At 39.0% G+C, this 22,772-nt stretch overlaps 1 protein-coding gene across 7 annotated transcripts in view; it reads left to right on the forward strand.

Moving 5' to 3' along the window:
- Window positions 1-3,412: 3,412 nt before the first annotated feature.
- The window catches only part of msi2b (musashi RNA-binding protein 2b), a 299,604-nt gene continuing 280,244 nt past the window's right edge, over window positions 3,413-22,772 (forward strand). For all 7 annotated transcript variants that reach the window (XM_073817253.1, XM_073817254.1, XM_073817257.1 and 4 more), the window contains exons 1-5: window positions 3,413-3,588; window positions 3,856-3,896; window positions 4,121-4,202; window positions 5,495-5,579; window positions 9,739-9,780. In XM_073817253.1, coding sequence (XP_073673354.1) covers window positions 3,527-3,588; window positions 3,856-3,896; window positions 4,121-4,202; window positions 5,495-5,579; window positions 9,739-9,780 — 312 coding nt within the window. In that variant the 5' untranslated portion in view covers window positions 3,413-3,526. The remainder of the gene's footprint in view (window positions 3,589-3,855; window positions 3,897-4,120; window positions 4,203-5,494; window positions 5,580-9,738; window positions 9,781-22,772) is intronic.

The raw sequence follows: 22,772 nt of genomic DNA on the forward strand, positions 1-22,772 counted from the left end.
ATAATATGTAAAAGTGGCATGATGAGAAGTCACTTTACATAGTTCTTCAGTTTTGAATAGTGATCATCCGGATTTGAAAATGTATCAAACAGAAGAACTTTTGTAATCATTTATAGGAACCGGAACACTGCTCTGAAAAGCGTCGACGTGATGAGACTCCATTCTTTATTATTTCAACCTCCATTAAAACTGTTTCTTAAACATGAAGTATTATCTCTCTAATTATCCATTTAAAGATCTGAGCCGATATTTTCTAACTCCATTGTCAAATTGGCCATTTTAGGCAATGTTTGGCACATTACATTTTTCTCTCTAATTGCAAAATGCACAGGCTCTAATTGGACAGATCTGTGTTGTGCACTTAGTCTAGTCTTTAATAAGGGTCTTCAGTTCAGACATCTTTCTCCGCTGTTTTTGAAGACTTAATGGATTTCCAGAGACATTAGATTTAACTTAATAATGGCGAGGGTTGCGGCATTAATAAAGCGTGCCTTCAAAACCTGGCGAATGCAAATGTGTATATTTAAATATCCTCTTGATGTGCGTTTCTTTTAAAGTTGAATTTCAATTTCATCAAACCCGACAGCCGTGTCTCTGTTTATGTCACAAGCAACATGAATATGCATATGGCGAATGGTAAAATTCATAAGCGTATGAAACTGATGCCTCGTCTCATGGCAGCGGCGTATTTATTATGTAGATGATTTTATGGCTGATCTACACGGCGAAATGTACATGAATAGATTTGTTTTTTATCCGATCAGACAATTAAAAGGTGCCAGAAATGAATTCTGCAACTGATAATACAGTTCCAACAAGTAAATGATACGCTTATAAAAGGTCTAATGAGGTCCACAGTGTTCTTTAATGAACCAGTAAACGTTTGGCCTCACAATAAACATATCCCTAAATGCTCTTTAAGGCTTATATGCTACGAAACACCCGGGACATCGAGCAGATATTTAAAACCTTGCTCCGAACAGTAATTTCCTCTTCAATTATGCCAAATCTCAATGAGCCATGATTCTAAAAACAGCCCCCTTTGACGGCCCAGTTGTGAAGATCTGGCATAGCGCCTCATTGTAATGCCAGAGAAATGACAAGGCATAAAACTCGACATGCTTTCAGGTGGTCAGATGAAATGTTATTCTGTACTTTCTTCCCAAATGAAAGGCAACTGTGCTGAATAAACTATTTTTCCCACCATTATGCTTATCAAATCCTATTATGAAATTATGTCATTTCGATTATCTTAAATACCCTGTAAAATGTTCTGCCAGAAATTTAATTACGTATTGAATTGCGATGGAATGGAACGGCGGTGGTGATGCATATTTGAACTTAACAGAAATGACATTTCAGGCTAAGAGCAGAAGGCAGCACACTTTGAGCTGATAATGATTATTATTAATACTCATTAGAATTACTAATGTCAATAAAAAAACTTTTCAATTGAAAACAAAAGTGTCTTTGACACACATTCTTTTTAAAAGCGGTGGTCTTGTCTCGCTCAAAGCCCGAGAGAGAATAAACTGAGAGGGGAGAGAGATGTTTCGTTTTCTGGGTTGTGCCCCACAGGTACCCGTGTGTCAGTTTACCAACAAGCTGCCCGCTAGGCAGTGAGGTGAGACAGCGGGTTCACCTGCCAATCAAGAGCATCTCAGCCTCTTCTGGACACGGACTCTTTACTTCAAGAGTTCTGACTGTTGTTCAGAAGCTATCTTTAGCAGGAGAGGCGAGAAATAGAAATAATGTGAATTGGTATAGGTATAGAGAACAAAAAAAAGAATGATGAGGTGTCTTTGGGCCATGGAGCCTCTCTTAAACAGAGCTGCAGGAAATAAACAGCAATCACTGTAGCATGACTGAAAATCCACTGAGCAGGCAGCCTTAATTGAGCCTCTCTCTCTCTCTCTCTCTCTCTCTTTCCCTTTTCTCTTCCCCCTCTCCATGGATAATAAGCACAAGATCCCTTAACCTTTTTGTGCATTTTAAAGACCATTAATTGATGTGTAAAACTGCATTTTGCAGAAGTCAAGGGGTCCACAGACCCTCAGGCGGTGTGTGATAGCTCAGATAATTTGAGTTTAACGTCTCAACGTGACAGATGGGTGTCGCCAAAGGAGGTGTATTCTGTACATTCGCTATATGAGTACACACAGCGGTGGAAAACAATAATCATATATAATATTTGCATATATGTGCTTAAGAATGAGAAGGATGAATATTGATTTGTGTTTAAGGCATGTTTTCTTTGGTTAGCAAATAGGTGTTTATTGCTGTTAGATTGTATTATCTTATTGTATGTATCTTTATTATATTTGTATATTGAAGAAACTGGTGTAGAAGCTATTTGGAAAATGAATAAGACAGTAATTGTATAATAAACAGGTATAAAACCTAAAATGGCATTATTTTTTTGTAAAACATGCTCTAGTTATCTATATAATCCAATTATTTGCTGTGTTTACTTTAACATTTTACAGTGTATATATAGTGTTTAATGTTATATCATTAGTGCATGATATGTGACCCTGGACCACAAAACCAGTCTTAAGTAGCACAGGTATATATATAAAATACACTGGATGGGCCAAATTTATATATTTTTTTCTTTTATGGCAAAAATTATTGGAATATTAAGTAAAGATAATGTTCCATGAATATATTTTGTAAATTTCCTACTGTAAATATATAACTAATTTTTGATTAGTAATATCCATTGCTAATAACTAAACACATTTTCTGGATCAGATTTCAGATATTCAAAAGTCATATCTCAGCCAAATATTGGATGGAAAGCAATTGACCCCTGTGACTGGTTTTGTGGCAGGGTCACAAAAGTGATTGCAACTTACATGTGATTTTTCAATTTAATAATTACTTCACAATAACAAAAACAGTTCAGTAAACCCTGAAGATTTAGAAAAAAAAGTTACATCCTTCACTGATTTAATCAAACAAGCCTGGCTGTAAATTAATTTACGCCCTACTTGCTTTTTGGACATGTTTGAGCAACTCCAAACAAACAGAAGGCAACTTATGAGTTCTCTACGGGGAGAAGTATTAAAAATTAATCAGTGCTTATTAATATTATCTGTGATGTAATATATCTCTGTCTTGGGGTAAAATGAAAAAAAAAAAACAGACTAATTATACTCTGGACCTTGGATATCGTATTTGGATGTATCGGTGCATCACTCAGATCGACTTTGTGCAGCTTTGTTTACATGGCCTTGTTTCGTTTGTGCATGTGTGTAATGTGCACGGTGATGTGACAATAAAAGTGATGCGATGTGATCTGATCCTCATGCTCCGAGTCCCGGGTGGGCGGGGCCATGCTAATGACGTCAATGGAATGGGTGAGGTGACGAGCCCCTTCTGCGCTCCGCCCCGTGTGGGTGACGGGAGGGGGAGGGAGCCAGGCAGAGCTGATCCCACGTGTGACGCTCGCATTCCCGGCTCAGTAATATTCTCTTAGCTCTGACAGTGTGTGTGCTAGTTACTGGCCATAGTTGGGTTAGTCATGGAGGGAGACGGGAGCCAAGCCACATCTGGAAGCCCTAACGATTCGCAACACGACCCGGGGTAAGCGAGAGCCAATGCTGACAGCACTTGACTTTTTTCCTTGTGTGTTTTTCCTCCTGTGAGCATGTTTTAAAAACGCTCTTCCGGGTGCACGCAACTACTACACCTTTGTTTGATGTATATTAGAGAGCACAGCCCACCGGGGCTCAGTAAACACACAGCGCTCTGCTTTGCCTTCGTTTAGCTCTGCTTTTTTTGTCGCTAGCTACACGTCAAAATGGCCGATCTGACATCTGGACTCACTTCTGCTGTGTTTTCTCCTTACAGTAAAATGTTTATCGGTGGCCTCAGCTGGCAAACTTCACCAGGTAAGAGACCGATGGTTCGCTGTCATTTGCGCGCGTTTGTCGGGCTGTGTTGTGTTTCTTTCATTGTATCCAGCGTGGCGCGCTGTGCGGGATATGTGCCGTCATTTGAAGTCCTCTATTCGACCCCTGTTAGACATCCAGGGGGGCGTTTAATTTACAAACTGGTGTGTAACGCACGAATGCAAAGCTCATGTGTGCTCTTTTCTTTCTCTTTTGCTTCACAGACAGCCTTAGAGACTATTTTAGTAAATTTGGAGAAATCAGAGAATGTATGGTGATGAGAGATCCCACGACAAAACGCTCCAGGTAAAAAGAAACAAAGCAACAAACAATGTTTTTATAATTCCTTAACACGCCGAGGGTTTTATTCCAAGCGGTACATTGTCGATTTTGCCCTTGCGCTGTTATTCAGATGCTATGCGCTGTTGAGCCGACTGGATCGTTGTGTTTGTGGACAGGATACAGTTTGACATTGATTTGGGGTTCTTCACGTTAAACCAAATGCCTTTAATATACCGAGCGCTTTTGCCCGTGACATTGGCTTGTTAATGCGCTTTTCACACTTGAAATTGTCATTCTTAACCCTGGGTTATTTTGTTCCGTGTTTCACACTGTTCATACTTTACCATGGGCTAGCAATTAATCCTGCGCTGTCAGATTGCGAGATTTCATACTGTACGTTAGCGTGGTCATTTGCATATTCATGAGGATTAAAAAACGTTAATTTGACGCGTATAGCATGAGACCTAACGTCGTTACCCACATCCTTACGTTTTTTGAAACCTACTGCAAAAACACATCGTTTCCCTCAAACATTTAAATTAAACGGCGTGTGAAAGTTTCTGCGACTGTACTTGTCAATGCTTATGAATATTTAATGAGGGAAGCGCCGAAGCAGTTTATGATTGGTTGTCTTGGCTAAAACGGATTTCATAACGGACGGTTAAAAGCAATGCAGAACAGCGTTCAAATTACAAGTTTGAAGCGTTTCTTAACCTAAGGTTAAAACTGGCCTTTACCCAGGGTTTAAAAAGACGTTAACCCAGGATTAAGTGTGGCGTGAAAATTGTCCTTGGACTGTATTTCTGAGGTAACGTTAACACACCATGCAAATGCTTATCTGAGATAAGTTTGTTCTTGCTAAATAATATAAGAGGGTGGAAATATTAAAAGGATATTTCACGAGGAAATGAAATTCTGTCATTTATTGTTTATCCGAAACAAAAGGAATTGTTCGGGACTGACAGTTTCAGTCACACTTCACTTTTATTTGTATCTTTTTTCCCCATACAATGAAAGTGAATGGTGACTGAAGTTGTCATTCTACACATTCTTTTGTGTTCCTCAGACAAATGAAAGTCATACACGTTTGAGGCTGAGTAAATGATGACAGAATTTTCATTTTTGTGCAACCTTCTGTACTCTTTTGTCCTTGACACTATATTTCTAAGATAACCTGTAATTGTATATGTTATATATATCAAAGTTCATGTAGCGTTAGAATGGATACATTAACAGGCTTACCAGTCAAACATGTGTAACGCATCGCTGTCAGCTCCTAATGTATGTCTGTGTTTTTTGTTTGTTTTGTTTTCCAGGGGATTTGGCTTTGTTACGTTTGCGGATGCGGCCAGTGTAGATAAGGTCCTAGCTCAACCTCACCACGAATTAGACTCAAAGACGGTACGTTCCCTTCTATTTGCGTTTGTGTTTTGTCAAGTGCTGTTTAAACATGCTTGTATCTGTGACATTCAGTGGCGAAAAGACATGCAGTCTCCCTATCATATCCCTTCCCGGGTTGAGGCACTCCACGGCATTTGTCATTGTACCACACACACAACAGCGGGGCACTTGACATAAATAAGTAGCCGGATAATTAGTCCTGTCTTCCTCACATGCCTCAACTGGGTTTAACCCCTTGCTTGCCAAACCGGGACTGGGGGACAAAGGGTTAAATCTCTTTGCAAGAAGGGACTAATTACCTGCGGTGGTGTTCGATCGTGACTCCAGCTGTGCCTCTTGTGATGTAAGACTTGCAATGTATGACGTAGTTGTTCCTGCAAGCATAAGTTTATTGTAAACCTTGCTGACTAGAAATGTTTTATGTGCATGATTTACATGGTAAACTAATTTGATCACATTCATTTCTTTTTTTTTTTGTATTTTCATAGTATATTTAGACTTATGTTGATACTTTGTCATTTGTGGTGCAGGTTAGTGTGTGTACAAGTGTACACTTTTTCCATTATTATACTTTTAAGTATTATGCATTCAATTCATTTCCTAATGTGTCATTATTATTTATTTTTAATTTTTCTTATTTATTTTTCAGTTGTTTTATTCATGCCAGGAGTTTGCTGTTGTTTCGACATTAAACGGTCCTTGTAATATGAAGTAAACTACGATTTCTTTTGTGCATATTTAAATAAAGATTCAAATTTTTAAAAAGATTTTGAAGTGTGTTTTTACCTGTAGATGTTAGAATTATTTTGTATACATTTATATCATACTTTTTTTTTTTTTTATATAGTATGGATTCGTCCAAAGCATTTTTATTTAGTAGTATGAGTAATATCTGGAAAATACTGTGTGTTTATATTATATCATTTATAATAATTTACATTGGCCATGTAAATATGCAAACTGAGTCATGTGTATATTTCTGTCAGCAAGAAATAGCTTTGCCTTATTCAACCTAACCTGAATCCAGGCAGAAATGCATTTAGATTTTCATGTGTCAGTGAATCCCAGGATAAGCAGATGCTGTATCAGTAAAGTTAATGTGGATTCTATTTTCTTTATGTATAAAGTCACCATCTTTCCTGTTTGTAGATGCAGCTGCTAGTTACCTGTAGGAGTCCAGAGTGAAAGAGCCTTTTATTTGGGATAGCTAGGGTGTGGACAAATACCGCCTTCACTGACTTATTTTAATGGATGCCATGTTGCTGCAAGTTCATATCAAGAGACGGACTGTACTTAGAGGCTTTCACAGAGGTTCATAGCTTCCCTCAGGAATTTTGTGGCTAATACTTTTCTCCCAGAACACTGCGTATTGGCATTTCCAGTGGTTTCCATAAAAAAAAAAAAAAAAAAGTTGTTTAATTCTGTTATAAGATTGGCTTGCAATTTTTGTTTTGTTAAACATAAACCTTTTCAAACATATTTGAAAAAAAAAAAAAAAGTATTTTATTATTGAAAACGTAACACTTATCATCAGTTTAAGAATAAAGTGTGCGTGTAAAGATGTAAAACACCAAACTAAAGTTCACTGACAAGTCACACTGATTAGATTAGATAAAGTGGCTAATTTGGTTAACAGCAGATTAACCTGTTAAACAGTTTATTACCCACCTAAAGCAGCAGCGAGATTACTGATGATTGTTTACTTAAATCCAGCAATTGGCAAATATTAATTTTGAATCATAATTTAGCACAGCAGGTGAATATTCGCCACCTCTCTTGGTTCCGTGCCCTAAATCTGTTAGAAATACAGGTGTGCTATTCATTATGTCTCTCTCCCTGCCAGTTTGGCATTGACTGATGTAAGCCGAAATGCCTTTAGGAGGGAGAACATTTCTGTCTGATTAATAAAATAATATAACATTGTTCATGTCAGTGTTGCACTAGTCGAAAAACTTGTAATTCGGACATCAAAAGTAGGCCGTTTAGATTACATAATCACGACACATGTGTAATTCTAGTATTCTTAGTCAAAAGTGGGTCAAGGTTTGACGTTTCAAATGCTCTTGAATGGCCGAGGGGGAAAAAAGGGAAAGCTAGCCTTAGCAGTGATGTATCCAGGATTGAGAGCGATTGAGATCATGTGGACAGTAGCGGCTGGTGCTAAAGCAGGGATTACGGAGCTCTGGGTAGTGATGTCATCGTCAGGGTTGGGGCGGCTGTGTCATGACTCTGTGAGGAGGAGCTGTGAGAAAGCTATAAACTGCCTATGCAGTTGCTTTTGATGTGTATAACAAGAGATATTGTTAAATGCCATTGTTTTAAAACCTTACATTACTGTAATTTCCTAGGCCTTTTCTTTTTATGAATGTGTTTTAATGTAAAATGCTTTTATATTTCATAGATGTTATATTGTAGATTAACACTGTTTTGGGTACTAATATAAATATTTAGATGCCTCATTTAGCAATAAATGAAGTATCTGCTTTGTTTAGAATTACCTGCAGTGTCATCTTTCAATCCGGACAGCTATGTTTTATTACGTTTTCTGTTTTCCACTTTTTTGCAATTTCCTGTCCAATCTTTTTGTCACATTTGAAGAGTGCAAATGGACCAAAGAAAACATGTAGAGAGATATTCTTGACACACTTGTTTCACATTTGATTAAAAGCTGTGTAATCTGCAAATCTGAAAGCCTGGGGTGAGAATTGCATTGTGTATTGACAACTGAAAGACTGCTGCCGGTTTCTCTAAAAGCAATCTGTTTTAGATTAAACACTTTTCTGGATGAATTAAAGTATAACACAACAGCATCATTTCCCACCAGAAAGGTTTTTTTTTTTTTTTTTTTTTTTCTCCGTGGTGGTGTACATATTGCAATTCTGTTCAGGTCAAATTAATTTACCAGGATACCTCCTCCTCCGTATTACACCAAAACATGTTTATTACGCTTAGTTTTTTTTTCTTTTGCACGCTGCCACGTCTCACAATTCTGCTTTCTTTTTCTTACCATTTATGAGAAGTGACAAAGCATTCAGACATGCGGTATATTCAAGAGCAATATAGCACTAATGGATCTTTTTCCCTTGAGTTATTTTTCCATTTAATGAGAGTGCAGAGGCAAGTCTTTGAACTGTTTTTGTTCTCGCATGCATGATTATCTACCGTCCTATCCTTCTAGTGCTCTGGCTGCCCAAGCTTTTGGACTGTGTGCCAAAAAGAGCGACTGTTGTTTTAGTCTATGAATGTTTAAATGACCAAAGCAAACATCTTGCTCAACAGCAAGTCGGCCAGGAACTCACTTATTTTCGCTGTGCAAAATCATTGAGTGTTTCAAATAAATAAGTGATGTTCACTAATATGAAGTCTAACAAGCCAGCTAGTGGAAATCAATAATGCCTGTTTATCATTAATGACACGATCCCTTTTTAGCATTAGAATCATCCATAGTTTTCAGTATTCAAAATGAGCCAAAGATCGATAAGAGAAAAAAACCTTTTCACTTTCACTTCTGATTGCAATTGATGTGAGTTTGTTATTGCGCACAACTACATTTAGTTTGTAATATAATAAAATCAAATAACATGGCTTATGTAACTAATAAGCCCTATCACATGCCAGAACGTGTTATAGGCAGAGCGGTAACCCCTCGTGCGGTGTGGTACAGCGGAGGAAAGAGTCACCCATAATAATGGTAATCCCTCAGGGGGGAAGGAGGTTGTGGACGTATTGATCTAATGCCCTGGCTTGATTCTCCGCAAATCTACAGCGCTCACTAAAACACCTCCCGCCATGTCGACCTGACCTCCCCGGAGGCCGCGAGCACTTCTTCAGCGAGTCTTTGAATTATCTCCGGTGTGTTATATATTGCCACCTGTTTATTTATGTTGTAATCGAGTAATTATGCTCTAACCTGTGTAAGGTTTTATTCGATTTTGTCATACACAGGCCTCATGCAACCAGCGTGTAATAACTAGGCGAGATTACACATGAGACATGGAGCATTGCATCATGATTAATGCTATAATTTCCATGAAGGTTATCGAGTAGTCGCAGCACATTGCTGGCTTTTTCTAATATTTTCTAATTTTCCTCTTCACGTAACAGTATCACAAGCTCAGTGTTTCTCATATTTCTTTCTCTCCTTCCTTGTCTCATTTAGATTGATCCTAAAGTTGCCTTTCCAAGACGCGCTCAACCCAAGGTAAGAGCTGTTTGCTTTTGCTCTCTCATGCTGAGCCACTTTACATTTGCAAGTCTGCTGCGTATTTGTTAATAGTGTGAAAGGGCGAATGTTTTTCGCTGAATTTGGCCTTTGATAGAGCAAAGTTGAGTTGGAGTTGTAGCTGTGATGTTACGTTATGGTCTGTTGCAGTCTGGCTGCTGTTATTTTCCAGGCTAACTATGACTTCTCTGTGTCATAGTACAAGGAGAGACTGTTTAATTGTTTCAAATGTGAGGAATTCAGATTTTTTAATTAGTATGGCTGGGTATGAACCCGAAAGAACTATCACGGAGAAAATATTAAATTATCGCTGCCTCGTTGAGCGTGAAGGTTGAATTTTTTTTTTATGTTTTTCCCCTTTTTGGGGGCATGAGGTAGGGTGGTGATTAACTTACCTTTTTTAGCATCGCTGCTTGAATGTAAGATCATTAGAGAATAATTTTTTTTTATAAAAGAGAAAGAAAAAAAAACTAGAGAAGAATTTTGCCCTCAGCTGTGGAATTCAGAGCATTAAATCCTTCGTTTGAATCTTGTCTCAACAAGAAAATTTTCTTTGTACAGCCGAACGTGTGTGTGTGTGTGTGTGTGTGTGTTTTTATGGTATCTAATGTCCTGCTTCTGCGAGCCATGTTGGCAACGAACTTCCGACAGCCTCTTCACTTCAGACTGCACTGTCAGCCAGATGGTCTGTGCCCCAGATTTTGTGTCTGCCGTGCAGCCGTTGCTTGGCCTCTCAGGCAGAGCTGGGACGGCCCCCCTGGCTCAGTTACGGGCCACCAGCACTTTCACACAAGAGGAAAGGTGCACCGATCTGAGATCAGCCTAGGTGCTTTCTTTTAGAACGGATGCGGAACAGGGCGGCAGACGGTCCTTGATCGGAACAGGCCGGGGAGGAGGGCTCTTGGGGTGACAGGTGTCCATTGCACACTTGTCTGGCTAATTGATATAAAGAACTTTTTTGCTTCATCCAGAGCTCATTGGAGGAGAAAAGGTGCACTCTTTTTCTCGCTCTCGCGCACATACGCATGCCAGCGAGGCCGGTCCAAATGCAGGCCGCAGGGCCCTGGGCCTAATGCTGTTTCTTGGCTCGAGCAGGACACGGGATGAATAGTTGTATTAATACGGCCAGGCTCCAGTGGCAGTTAGACTGCAACCCTGTGGATGTTTGCTCAGAGCCAGGCACATTGACAAATAATACCTTTAATGCAAATACATTATTATTCCCACGTCCTATCAATAGGCTAGGCATTATCGCACCTTAGGAAGTTGCCAATAGTTAGCGCCGTTCAGATTCATTACCCTATCCGACCCTACGCTTAGATTTAAGAACAAACCAGCAGTGGCTAAACACGAAGATCCAAATGGAAAATGAAGGAAACAAAAGCTCAGACCTCTGAATAGCCATTTTGTCCTCGCCGTGCAACGACGACAGATCCGTTTTTTTATCTCTCAACAAAAGCACTAAAAGGGAGTGGGGATTTGTATTTGCAATGATTGTGTTAAACAGCGCAGAAGTTTACCACAGGCGGAGGGCGAGATTGCTTTTTTGCCGTGTTTGTGATTGGGCTTGTTGTTTCACACTACTTTTCCCCAACACGGCTCTGCATGTCCCGACAAGATTTTAATTGATATTGGGATTGAGGCCACTTTTGGAAGCGAATGGATTTTCGCATGTCTGATATCGCCCTCTGAGAAAACTGTTATTTTCATCAACCCTAAGGCTGCATAATCCTTCCAATCAAGTTACCGACGCTTCACCAGCTGCTGTAGTGCGGTTTTAACAAGCCTCTAGGTGCAGTAAGGCGATGGACGATCATCTGTATGTGATGGGCCATTTGTTTGCTGCTGATTCTTGTCCTTTCTCATTGATCATGTTCGGAGGCCGCTCCATCGCCAGTTGCTAATTTAGTGGGCTTGTATTTATCTTCAAGACATTTGTGTACGAAGCATTACGATCCAAAATAATTAATTTCAAAGCTATTTATGTCCTTCAGTAGGTTCACTGGTTAGGGGAAAACTGTAGAAAATTCATATTGTTACAATAGATAACAGTGTTGGGGAAACTGTAGCTTGTACGTTGAATACAGTCAAGCAACTATTTTGAAAACCTATTTATGTACAATTATTGTTATAAATATTATAATGGTATTTTGTATTCTGCTACAAAATGGGATAGGAAATGTCTGCACAAGGATTCTAGTTAACTGGCGAAATATTATTTTATTATAATGCTTTATGTGAGAGATAAGGCAAATGCGTTTGCATATTAGCTAACAACTACTGCCAGGCTACTAATAATTTTAGTTAAGTGATTTTTAGTTACTTGTAAGTAGAGCTGAAACGATTCCTCGAGTAACTCGAGTAACTCGATTACAAAAAATGATCGAGGCAAATTCCTCTGCCTCGAAGCCTCTTTTAATAAATTTTAAAGCTCCCGTCTCGTTTTTTCGCAATGATTTTGTTTGTGTGACAATGCGCTTACAAAGTGAAAGAAAACGCAAGGAAGGAGTTGGCGGTAATTTTATAATTTACCGCACGAAGGATCTCCGTCCACACCACACAGCCGAAAACGCCATATGACCATTCATACATGCACTGTTTTGATTAAGACTGATTAAGACTGTTTTGAACTAGTGTCAGCAAAAATGACACAATAATCTTTTAATGGCAGAAAAAACACTGTTAGACACAGCATAATGAGTTTGTATTCAAAGCTCAAAGCAGCTACCTTTGGGTCCTTAAACTTGATTTCACAGGGGTCTCACCAATCTTTGCCAAGCCAGTGGCTATAATCAGTCTAATGAGTGACATTATCTACAAAAATGGTAGCTGTGCTTGAAGTACAGCCATGTTAAAAGGCCCAGCATACAACATAATGCGATCCTTCAGCTCTAGCAACACAACACACAACCAGCCTGAGTGGAGATGTCCTGGCATTTACCGCCTATAAGTGCTGTCAAAACAATGCCTGAGCAAAAGCTACATTCCCAGTTCTCTCGTTTCCCGCAAACCGCCTAGCACGGGACTGGCAGAAGAGCGAGAGAGAGCGCTTGTCGGAGGTGAAATTGAGTTTACCCTTGTATTTTTTTATTTCCTTTCCATCCTACATTGTATGGTGCTGTTTTTCCTCTCACTCTCCTTCCCTCCCTCTCGCTCTTTGTCAGTTTTTGAGTGTGTAAAAATATTTGCACCTAGTGTACTGCGAAACAGCGAAGCTGTCGGGTCCTGTGGCGCGGGCTCTCGGGGAGAGGCACACGACTAAGTGTGAAAACTCCAGGCCAAGTTTTTAATGAAGTCCAAAAGGTGCTGCCGTGTGAAGTGCCGAAACCACCTCTCAGCGAACGTTTTCTCGCTCTCTGGGAGAGAAGAGGGGCACCAAGAGCCCACTGACTCCAAACAACCCCGGCGCCAATTAAAAAGCCCGGCTAACGCCCGGCTCGATCCGGCTTCGTTGATCGCCTCTTTCATTTCCGCCGCCATGGTTCTTTGCTGACAGCTTGGCAAAGCAGCCCCTTCTCTCTTTGTGAATTTTCTGCAGGTGCTTTTTCAATTTTTTTTTGTTTTCGTGGGTTGAGAAAACAGATTTGATAAAAGGGCCTTGGCTAAATCTGTTGTAGGTAGATCTCAGTGTGGCTTGATGTAAACATCGCATGGAAGTTCCATGATGAAACGTTTTGATGCAAGGAACAACAAAAGAGAAAAGAAAGGTTGTGGATTGAGAGATAGTCAGAAGGAAAGAAGGGATCCATCTCATAGTTCACCATGCACCAGGGCTGAGGATTTTCAGAACTGTCACTTATTTCTTGAAATTTTAATAGTGTTATTAATTTGCTCTGTTACATAAACAAATTTGGTTCTGCTGCAGAATAAATCTTTTTACATAGTCAATTACCGAGATCGTTTTAGTGTTGCACCCTTCATTGTGGGTGAGTGACATTTATAGTGAATCTCATTTTTTCGTCTCACAGTTATGAACACATACCAGACATACTTGTGGTATACTGATAATTAAACAACTTAAGCAAGCAATTATGTATGATTTAATTTCTAATTAGTGCGAGAAGCTATCTGAATGCAGAGTAACATCTTGTTCTTAAAAAGGTAAAGCCCTTCTTTACACATTCAAGGGTTGTCTGGTAGATTTATTACTGCTCAAGAAGTCTCAGTTCAGGCTAGTTTAAGCATTTATTTTATACAGTACTGTTCAATCATTTGGGGTTGGTAAGGGACTAAGAGAGTTGGTAAAAAGTGCATTTGTTTGATTAAAAATACAATAAAACAGTAATATTGTAAAACTCATAATAACTGCTTTATATATTAATAATTTTGTAAAATGTAATTTATGCCTGTAATGGCAGAGCTGAATTTCAGCAGCCATTTATCCAGTCTTCAGTGTCATATAATCCAGAAATAATTTTAATATATTGATTTGGTGTATGTACAGTTAGGTCAAAGCATCTGCAAAACATTTTGCAAGATTTTTCAAAATACGAGGGATCATACAAAATGCACGTTAGTATTTATTTTGTACTGACCTGAATAAGATATTTCACATAAAAGACGTTTACATATAGTCTACAAGAGAAAATAATAGTTGAATTTATAAAAATGACCTTATTCAAAAGTTTGCATTCACTTAATCCTTAATACGATGTTGTTACCTGAGTGATCCACAGCTCTGTTTTTTGTTTTTGTTTAGTAATGGTTGTTCATGAGTCCCTTGTTTGTCCTGAACAGTTAAACTGCCCACTGTTCTTCAGAAAAATCCTTTAGGTCCCACAAATTCTTTGGGTTTTCAGCATTTCTGTGTATTTGAAACCTTTCCAACAATGACCTTGCAATTTTGAGATCCTTTTCACACTGAAGACAACTGAGGGACGCATATGCAACTATTACAGAGGGTTTAAACATTCACTGACACTCCAGAAGGAAACACAATGCATTAAGAGCCAGTGGGTGAAAACATTTTAACAGGTTAGTACTAAATAAAAAAAAAACATTTTGTGGAGCATTTTAGAGCATAAAAAGAGCATTTTGTATGATCCCTCTTATTTTGGTAAAATAATTAACATTTTGCAGATTCTGCAAGGTGTATGTAAACTTTTGCATCCTTACCCAAGGTCATTGATCAACTTCTCCCTTCTCATTGATAAGGTTGGATCAAGCGGCAACCTCCCGCTCTCTCTGCAGAAACCAACACGGAAGTGTCTTAAACTGCAATTCATCGACTGGCCGCTAGAGACTGGCTGCACAAGGGAGTCAGTCCCATTGACTCCCTATGTTAAAATACAGAAAAAAGTATGTTTACAGCCTGGTTCAAAAAATGGTTTTGGTCTATATAGCTAGTTTTGCCCTTCATGTCAACTGTGAGGGGGGTGAATTTTTTTATAACTCATCCATTTAAGTTATATTAAGCCTTAAAGTTCAGCATAATTAAGGGCGTGGCCACTTGAGTGACAGGGGGATTGCCGCTGCTGTCACCACTGTCGTGCTAGGCGGGCGTGGTTTCAGCAACCAGCTCCACCCACGTCCCGCCTTTTTGCCCATTTTTGATTATCCGGGAGTGACGCGCGGTGACACGATTCCAAGATGGCGACGACCGAATCCCGCCCACTACAGGCTTCAAAATAGCGCTTCAGAATCCTACGGGTGACGTCACGGATACTACGTCCATATTTTTTTACAGTCTATGGGTTGGATTTGAGGAGCGTAAACTGACTCTAGACCAGCCTTACACTCAGCTTTGGTCACATGACCATGTCGAATATGCCATTTTTGCCTCCTTTTTTTCTCTGAGGAGCTCCGTCCTCCCCTCTTGTAAAGGCCTGGTGACTGAGAGCATGGCTGGTGCGTTCACATGTTTGAGAACTATAGAGAAGAGCACAGCACCGCTGTGGCCGGCCCAGCACTAACTGCTGTTGAGTGACACTAATGAGGAGAACAGGCATGCAGGAAAGGGAAGGAAACAAGCTCTTCTGGACATGGCCATTGACAAAACCCCTTTAAGATCTCACCACTCACTGCAATCTTTCCCAAGACCCCCCCTCCTCCCTCTCCACCCCCACACCCCCCAGAATTCCCTTCTCAAAAAGACACATCTCTCAATTAGCATGGCTCGGAGAACATGGCGCTTTGGTGCTTTTCCTTTGATTTGTTTTGATTAGCAGGATGTGAGGGATCTAATTGAATCCTGTTCTAGAGAGTATGGCAACACGTCTCACATCGAGCCAAAACAACAGAGAATAGACTGAGACAGGGGTCAAAATGCATTCTGCACTTGCAAATTTGATTCTAAAGGTGCGTGGTTGAACTTGTTTTTACGTCAGATGTGCAGACATGAGGGTGAATTTCCGTGCCAATTTTTACAGCAATGTTGATGTTCCATTGTTTATTAGAGGCTTAAATAACATGTTTTTTCTGAAATATTTATGATAAACTATTTTTATTTTAAATAGGAGTAGTGTTCTGAAGTGTGAGCACCTTTTAGTAGCTATTTGTTGTTGAAGAGAAAACAAATCATTTCATTCTTTAGTTCAAATAATTTTCACTCATTCTTTATTTTTTAGTTTTGAGCCCTATTTTGTACCCTATTCGTGGAAAGAGCCTGCAAATATTTGTGTTGGCTGTTGTGTTGTTCTTCCTTCCTCATTTGTTCAGGCTCACTGCCTATTCAGAAGTAAACTGATACACACAGGCCTTTCACAAATGGCCCTAATCAATAGCAAATCGCTTTGTCTTTCTTTTGTAACTGTATGAAAGTTAAGTAAAAAGTTCATTTTCTGTGTAGCTGCTGTTGTAGACAGTGGCTTTGTGCCAGTTCTACAAACACATGATTTTTCTAAGGTGATATTTCTCTCCCTGTGACATTAATTGAGTAAAAAGAGTAGCAATAACACAAAGGGTGTTGTGTTCTGCCTCCCAGCTAAAGACACAGTGTGAGCTGGACCAAATGTATTTTTTGACCCTTTCTAACACCAGGGCTAAACTTGCACTTGCAGAAGTTTTAAGTTGCGTGCAGTGACCACCTGGGTGTCTGTCCCAGTTGATTTCTGATTGATTGGTCATGTCTTAGGCCCTTTTTTATACCTGGTAATAACAATATTCTTCAGTAACCATGCCGTTTTTGTGTGTCAGAAATAGAATGTTCCATCTGTGTTACTGGGTGATCCATAATTCTGCAGATTTCCCAATATCCCATTAATTTTGGAAGCAAGAATTTTATTTTGTTGGTCAAAAATAAATTGGTATCTAAAGTAGAATTAAAAAAAGAAAATTTAATTATGATGTTGTTATTTTTACAGATTAAAGTATTTTTTTTTTCTGCTTTTGAATGAAATTCTGCAATTTTTTATTTATTATTATTATTATTATTATTATTATTTTTAATAATTGTTATACGTTATGTTTATATCAGACCACAAAACCAGTCTTAAATTGCACGGGTATATTTGCAGCAAAAGCCAACAATACAATGATTGATTTTTTTCTTTGATGCCAAAAATCATTAAGATATTAAGGATATTTTGTAAATTTCCTGCCGTAAGTATATCAACTTAAATTTTGGATTAGTAATATGCATTGCTAAGAACAAATCCAAGTGTTTCCATATTCCCAATGAATTGGAATGATAAACTGTTATTTATAATGTAGGCTTTGTATTGTGCGTTCCTATTTCGATGGTTCCTTTGATGGAAAAAAAAATATATTCTCTTTTTGTTCCAAGCTCTGTTCGTTATGGTAAAACCATGGAAAAGGCATATTTGGTGTAGTTTATTTAATCTAATTTAATTAAAATTATTTCGTTTTTTTTCTGCTGTTTTGTATTCAATTCAGAAATCGAAAAAAAAAATTGTGGTCCAGGGTTACATATTTACAAATGTGCAAATTTAATACCAAGTGTAAAAAGGCTATTCTGATTGGTTCGTCATTCGTCGTCTTTTCTTGTGCATAGAATTACAGAGGTTTTGAAGCACAGATTGCACACATTTCTGTCTTCATTGCATTTGCTTTCTCTGCCCTCAGTTTTATTCGATTTTGATAAAAGTCTTGAAAAATAAGACAATACGGTATTACTTCAGGCCAGCTTTGACTTTGCCTTGGGCTGTCAGGCCTGGAAGCATGTCAACAGCGCAGACAGGTTATTACACTGTGACAAACTCAGTACGGAGCATCCCGGAGCTTTCATTTAGGGTTTCTCCCAGAGTGGAAGGCTGCCAAGTCTGCCAGAACCCTTGTAGGAGCAGACAAGCTTCCAAATCCGCCCAGTCGACGCTGCGCCGTGCTTCTCTTTGATGCTGCGGTTACCTGCCGTGTCCTATGCACAGTACTGATGTAGCACCGAGGCTATCGGCCCACACACTCCACCCTCTGACAGCCGAACTCTGTGCTGCTGCCTGCTGGCTCTCGCTGTCTTTCCCTGTCTGAGACCTCATACGAACCTGCCTGCTGCATGGAGGGTAGCAGATTTGCAGCGTTGCAACTGGTATGTAATCACTATCGGTTTTAACAGGCTGTTTATTGTGCTGTCTGTAGGGGATGCACACTGTATGGCCAACATAAATGACTCCGTGTTTAAAATCTGTACTGTTTTTGTGTAAAAAAAAAAGAAAGATTTCCTGACTTGATTTAGATTCATAAGCATTTGTGGCCTTAGTTTGGGGACCCCTGCTCTATAGACTATAGATAAAATTAACATTTTTACCCAGGCCTGATTTGAATTTAAAGGATTAGTTCACTTCCAGAACAAAAATGTACAGATAATGTACTCATCCCCTTGTCATCCAAGATGTTCATGTCTTTCTTTCTTCAGTCGTAAAGAAATTGTTGTTTGAGGAAAACATTTCAGGATTTCTCTGCATATAATGGATCTGTATGGTGCCCCCGAGTTTGAACTTCCAAAATGCAGCTTCAAAAGGCTCTAAACGATCCTAGCCGAGGAAGAAGGGTCTTATTTAGCGAAACGATTGGTTATTTTCAAAACAAATTGACAATTTATATACTTTATAACCTCAAATGCTCGTTTTGTCTCGTCTTTGTGATGCACATGAGTAGTCTGTGTAATCCGGCTCAATACAGTTAGGGTATGTTGAAAAACTACCATCTCGCTTTCATCTTCAAAATCCTCCTCTAAAGCTGCATTTTGGAAGCTCAACCTTGAGGGCATCATAAATATCCATTGTATAGAGAAAAATCCTGAAATGTTTTTCTCAAACAATTTTTTTTTTTTTTTTGCCACTGAAGAAAGAAAGGCATGAACATTTTGATGACAAGAAGGTGAGTACATTATCTGTAAATTTTTGTTCTGGAAGTGAGCTAATCCTTTAAATAAGTCTCTAGTATCGGCTGATAACAAATGTGGTTCTGTATGCATTTCTAATTTTCCCGCCAGGAAAACCACATACTGCATGTTTTTGACCTTGATGCGCAGACTGCAGTCAAACACATTTTTCTCGCTGCGTTGTTACTTCTTTGACTTGTCGGATATTGACATTTCTGACTCTGTGGAAGCTGTGCTCGCCTCGTTCACTGTCCGCTTCTCTCTGGGTGTTTGTGAAATGAGCGGTCTGTGCAATCAGCGCAGTGCTGTTGGACTCGTTGAAGCTCCTCTGACCCGCCGTGTGTATGTCCTTGTTCAATGATTGTCCTTCAGTTCACTGCAGTGCTCAGCTCCTCTCCTCCACACAGCTCGGCCACTTATCTGACCAGGTGGCTGATATGTTTTCCTTTCTCCTTCTCTTCATTTCTCCTCTTTTTTCGCTTATTGTTTTTAGCGTCCACTGCAAGGGCACCTTTTTTACTTTCCACTCAGGAACATTTGGATTGCTCTTTTCCATTGTCATTTCTTCACTCTATCTTTCCCCCACACGCATACAGTGCACAAACCACTACAATTTACAGGGGTGACAAAATATGTACCTTAGAGAACTGGTTTTGTATTAGGATGGCAACACAACACAGTACTAAAATAGTTTATTATACATTATAATTAATAATTGAAAATGGCATAGGCCCTTCAAATTGCAAAATCATTAACATTTAAATTGGCTGAATTGGAAAATGGACTATTTTGGTTTCTAAATGTCTCTTGAATTTCAATAGTTTCATGCTCAAGCCAGTAATTCACCACAAAACAGATTGCGGTCTGCTCAAATTAGTTTATCCTCTTTTTGTTGAACCTCTATATAATGTAGTCGGAGTCATTTCCTTTTTACCTTGCACAATTTTGTTAATGGTTTTTGAGAATGAAGACATGTCAAGTAATCTGTCCATGTTGATATTTGTGTAATTTGGCTAGTTTTTACCAAGTTACAGAGTACTTTTAGTACTGACCTGACTTTTATTTAGTGGTAGTTGTTCATATGTCCCTTGTTTGTCCTGAACAGTAAAGCTGCCCACTGATCTTCAGAAAAATCCTTCAGATTCACAAATTCTTTGGTTTTTCAGCATTTTTGTTTTATTTGAACCCTTTCCAACAATGACTGTATGATTTTAAGATCCATCTTTTATCACTGAGAACAACTGAGGGACTCATATGGAACTATTACAGAAGGTTCAAATGCTCACTGATGCTTCAGAAGAAAAAAAAACAATGCATTAAGAGCTGGGGGGTGAAAACTTATGAACAGAATAATGTGTACATTTCTTATTTAGCCTAAATATCATATTTTTTCATTTAGTACTGCCCTTCAGAAGCTACAGAAAATACTTAATGTTTCTTAGAAGACAAAATAAGTTAAATTTACCCTGATTTACAAATTGGAAGTTTCTAGCCTCCGGCTCTTATGCATCATGAGCATTTTAACCTTCTTTAATAGTTGCATATGAGTCCCTCAGCTGTCCTCAGTTTAAAAAGATGGATCTCAAAGTCATACAGTCATTGTTGGAAAGGGTTCAAATACACAAAAATGCTGAAAAACCAAAGAATTTCTGGGACCCTAAAGATTTTTCTGAAGATCAGTGGGCAGTTTAACTGTTCAGGACAAACAAGGAACTTATTAACAACTATCACTAAAAAAAATCAGGGTCATTTTTATAAATTCAACTATTCAGTAGGCTACTAAATAAAAAAATAACATGCATTTTGTATGATCCCTCTTATTTTGGTAAAATAATTAACATTTCGCACATTCAACAAGGTAAACGTTTGACCTCAACTGTATTGTAGGCAGTTATTTTTTAAATTCGATGTATACGAATTTTCCATTTTTCTTCTTTACTTTTAAATCTGCCAAGGCTGGTTGAATATTAGTTTGTGTTTTTAATTAGCAATTGTTTCCAACCCAGACTGGCGACACTGTTTCAGAACTTGAAAACCAATGCCATAGAGCACCTTAGTGAGGTCCCTGTTCTGCAAAAGGTACAAAAAGGTATTAATATGCACATCCGGATCTCTGTGGTTTGTCCTGCATGGCAGGTCAGGGAAGCAGGAGCATCTATTAGCTGCCGCGTGTGTACGGCTGTCAGGCCCAGGCCTTTTTTCATTGGCTCCGAATGTGACTAGCGACGGACACCCCCCTCAGAGGCGACGCCTCCTTCGGTTGCATTCTCTCCGCCCTCTGGATAGCTGGAGCCTTTGCTACCGCATGATAAATCTGATGCTAAATTTAGAGGCCGTTTTTCTCGCACAGAGAGAGAGAGAGAGATTACTGGCAAAGAGAGAGAGTGAAAGACAGAAAGTAAGAGAGTGTGTTTATGAGTGTTGCAGGCTTGCTATCCACAACAGATCCATTTGCAAAGAGACAACATGTGTGTTTTTTTTCTCTCACGAGGGCTATTGTTGTCACTGATTTTCCATTGTGTGATTTATTTGTGCTTATTTTAACTGTGTATTGTCGCTTTATTTAGTTCAGTTCTATTTAGAAGCACTGAATGTCGGCCAGGCCTTTATAATATGCATTTTCCCATCAGTGAGTTCAATTACACCATATCTTCTTTAAAAAGACAAAGTCAAGGAGGCTGTTTGTTACTGATTGGATTTGTCTCATTTGTCCTTTTAGTGGAATCGTTATATACGATTGAACTAACCTTTAATCTCGCATGCCCAGGTTTACTAAGCATTTTTTCTTTTACTTGTTTTTTTGGCAGTAGTAAGGGTGCAGTTATGTAACGATGAACTTGCAAAAGGCTGGGCTGCATATGCAGACGCAATCCCTACTTCAGGATTTAGCTTATCCCGTTCACTACGCAAGTCCCTGAGAAACCACTTACCTTGATTTTCCACGCTACTGCTGTGGGATTTCATTTGATCTTTAAAAGCAGATGGCACACCAGCTACATCTAAGAACAAAACAAGTGCCATCTTCCTTTCATATTGACCAAAGACACAAATACACTTAGCGTCGCACGTAAGGCGCTGCACGAATCGAAGCATCAAACGAAATTAGCCTTGAGCGCGACTGGTTAGCAACAGCTGTTAGCTTCAGCAGACGCACGCTAGGCTTTTGATGTAGCGAGGGAGGGTAAAGGGCGATGCTGGGTCTCTCTGAAGTATGCAGGGAGATGGGAACTTGCTGGGGACGATTTTCCAATGCTGATACAGCTGAAACAACAGGAGGGACAGTTCGCTTGAGAGGACTGACCTGCTTTACTCCCCTGTCGCTACTCCGACGCCAAAACAAGCTCGCACTTTTTCAAGACTCAGTCAGTGTGCTGTGCTCTAATTCACAGGTGTCTCAGCTGACCTATTTCATATCATACTGTGTACCCCCACAGTTGTTTCAAGGGATTGTTCACCCAAAAATGAAAATCTGTCATCATTTATTCACCATAATGCTTTTCTAAAGCTGTGATTTTTTTTTTTTTGTATGAAACACAATAGGAATCATCTTCAGTATATACACTGCCAGTCAAAAGTTTTTGAACAGTAAGATTTTAAATGTTTTTATTAGTATCTTCTGCTTACCAAGTCTGCATTTATTTGATTCAAAGCACAGCAAAACTGTATTTGTTTTGAAATATTTTTACTATTTAAA

The sequence above is a fragment of the Garra rufa genome, chromosome 14, assembly GCF_049309525.1.
Source record: "Garra rufa chromosome 14, GarRuf1.0, whole genome shotgun sequence".
In the NCBI taxonomy this organism is placed as follows: domain Eukaryota; kingdom Metazoa; phylum Chordata; class Actinopteri; order Cypriniformes; family Cyprinidae; genus Garra; species Garra rufa.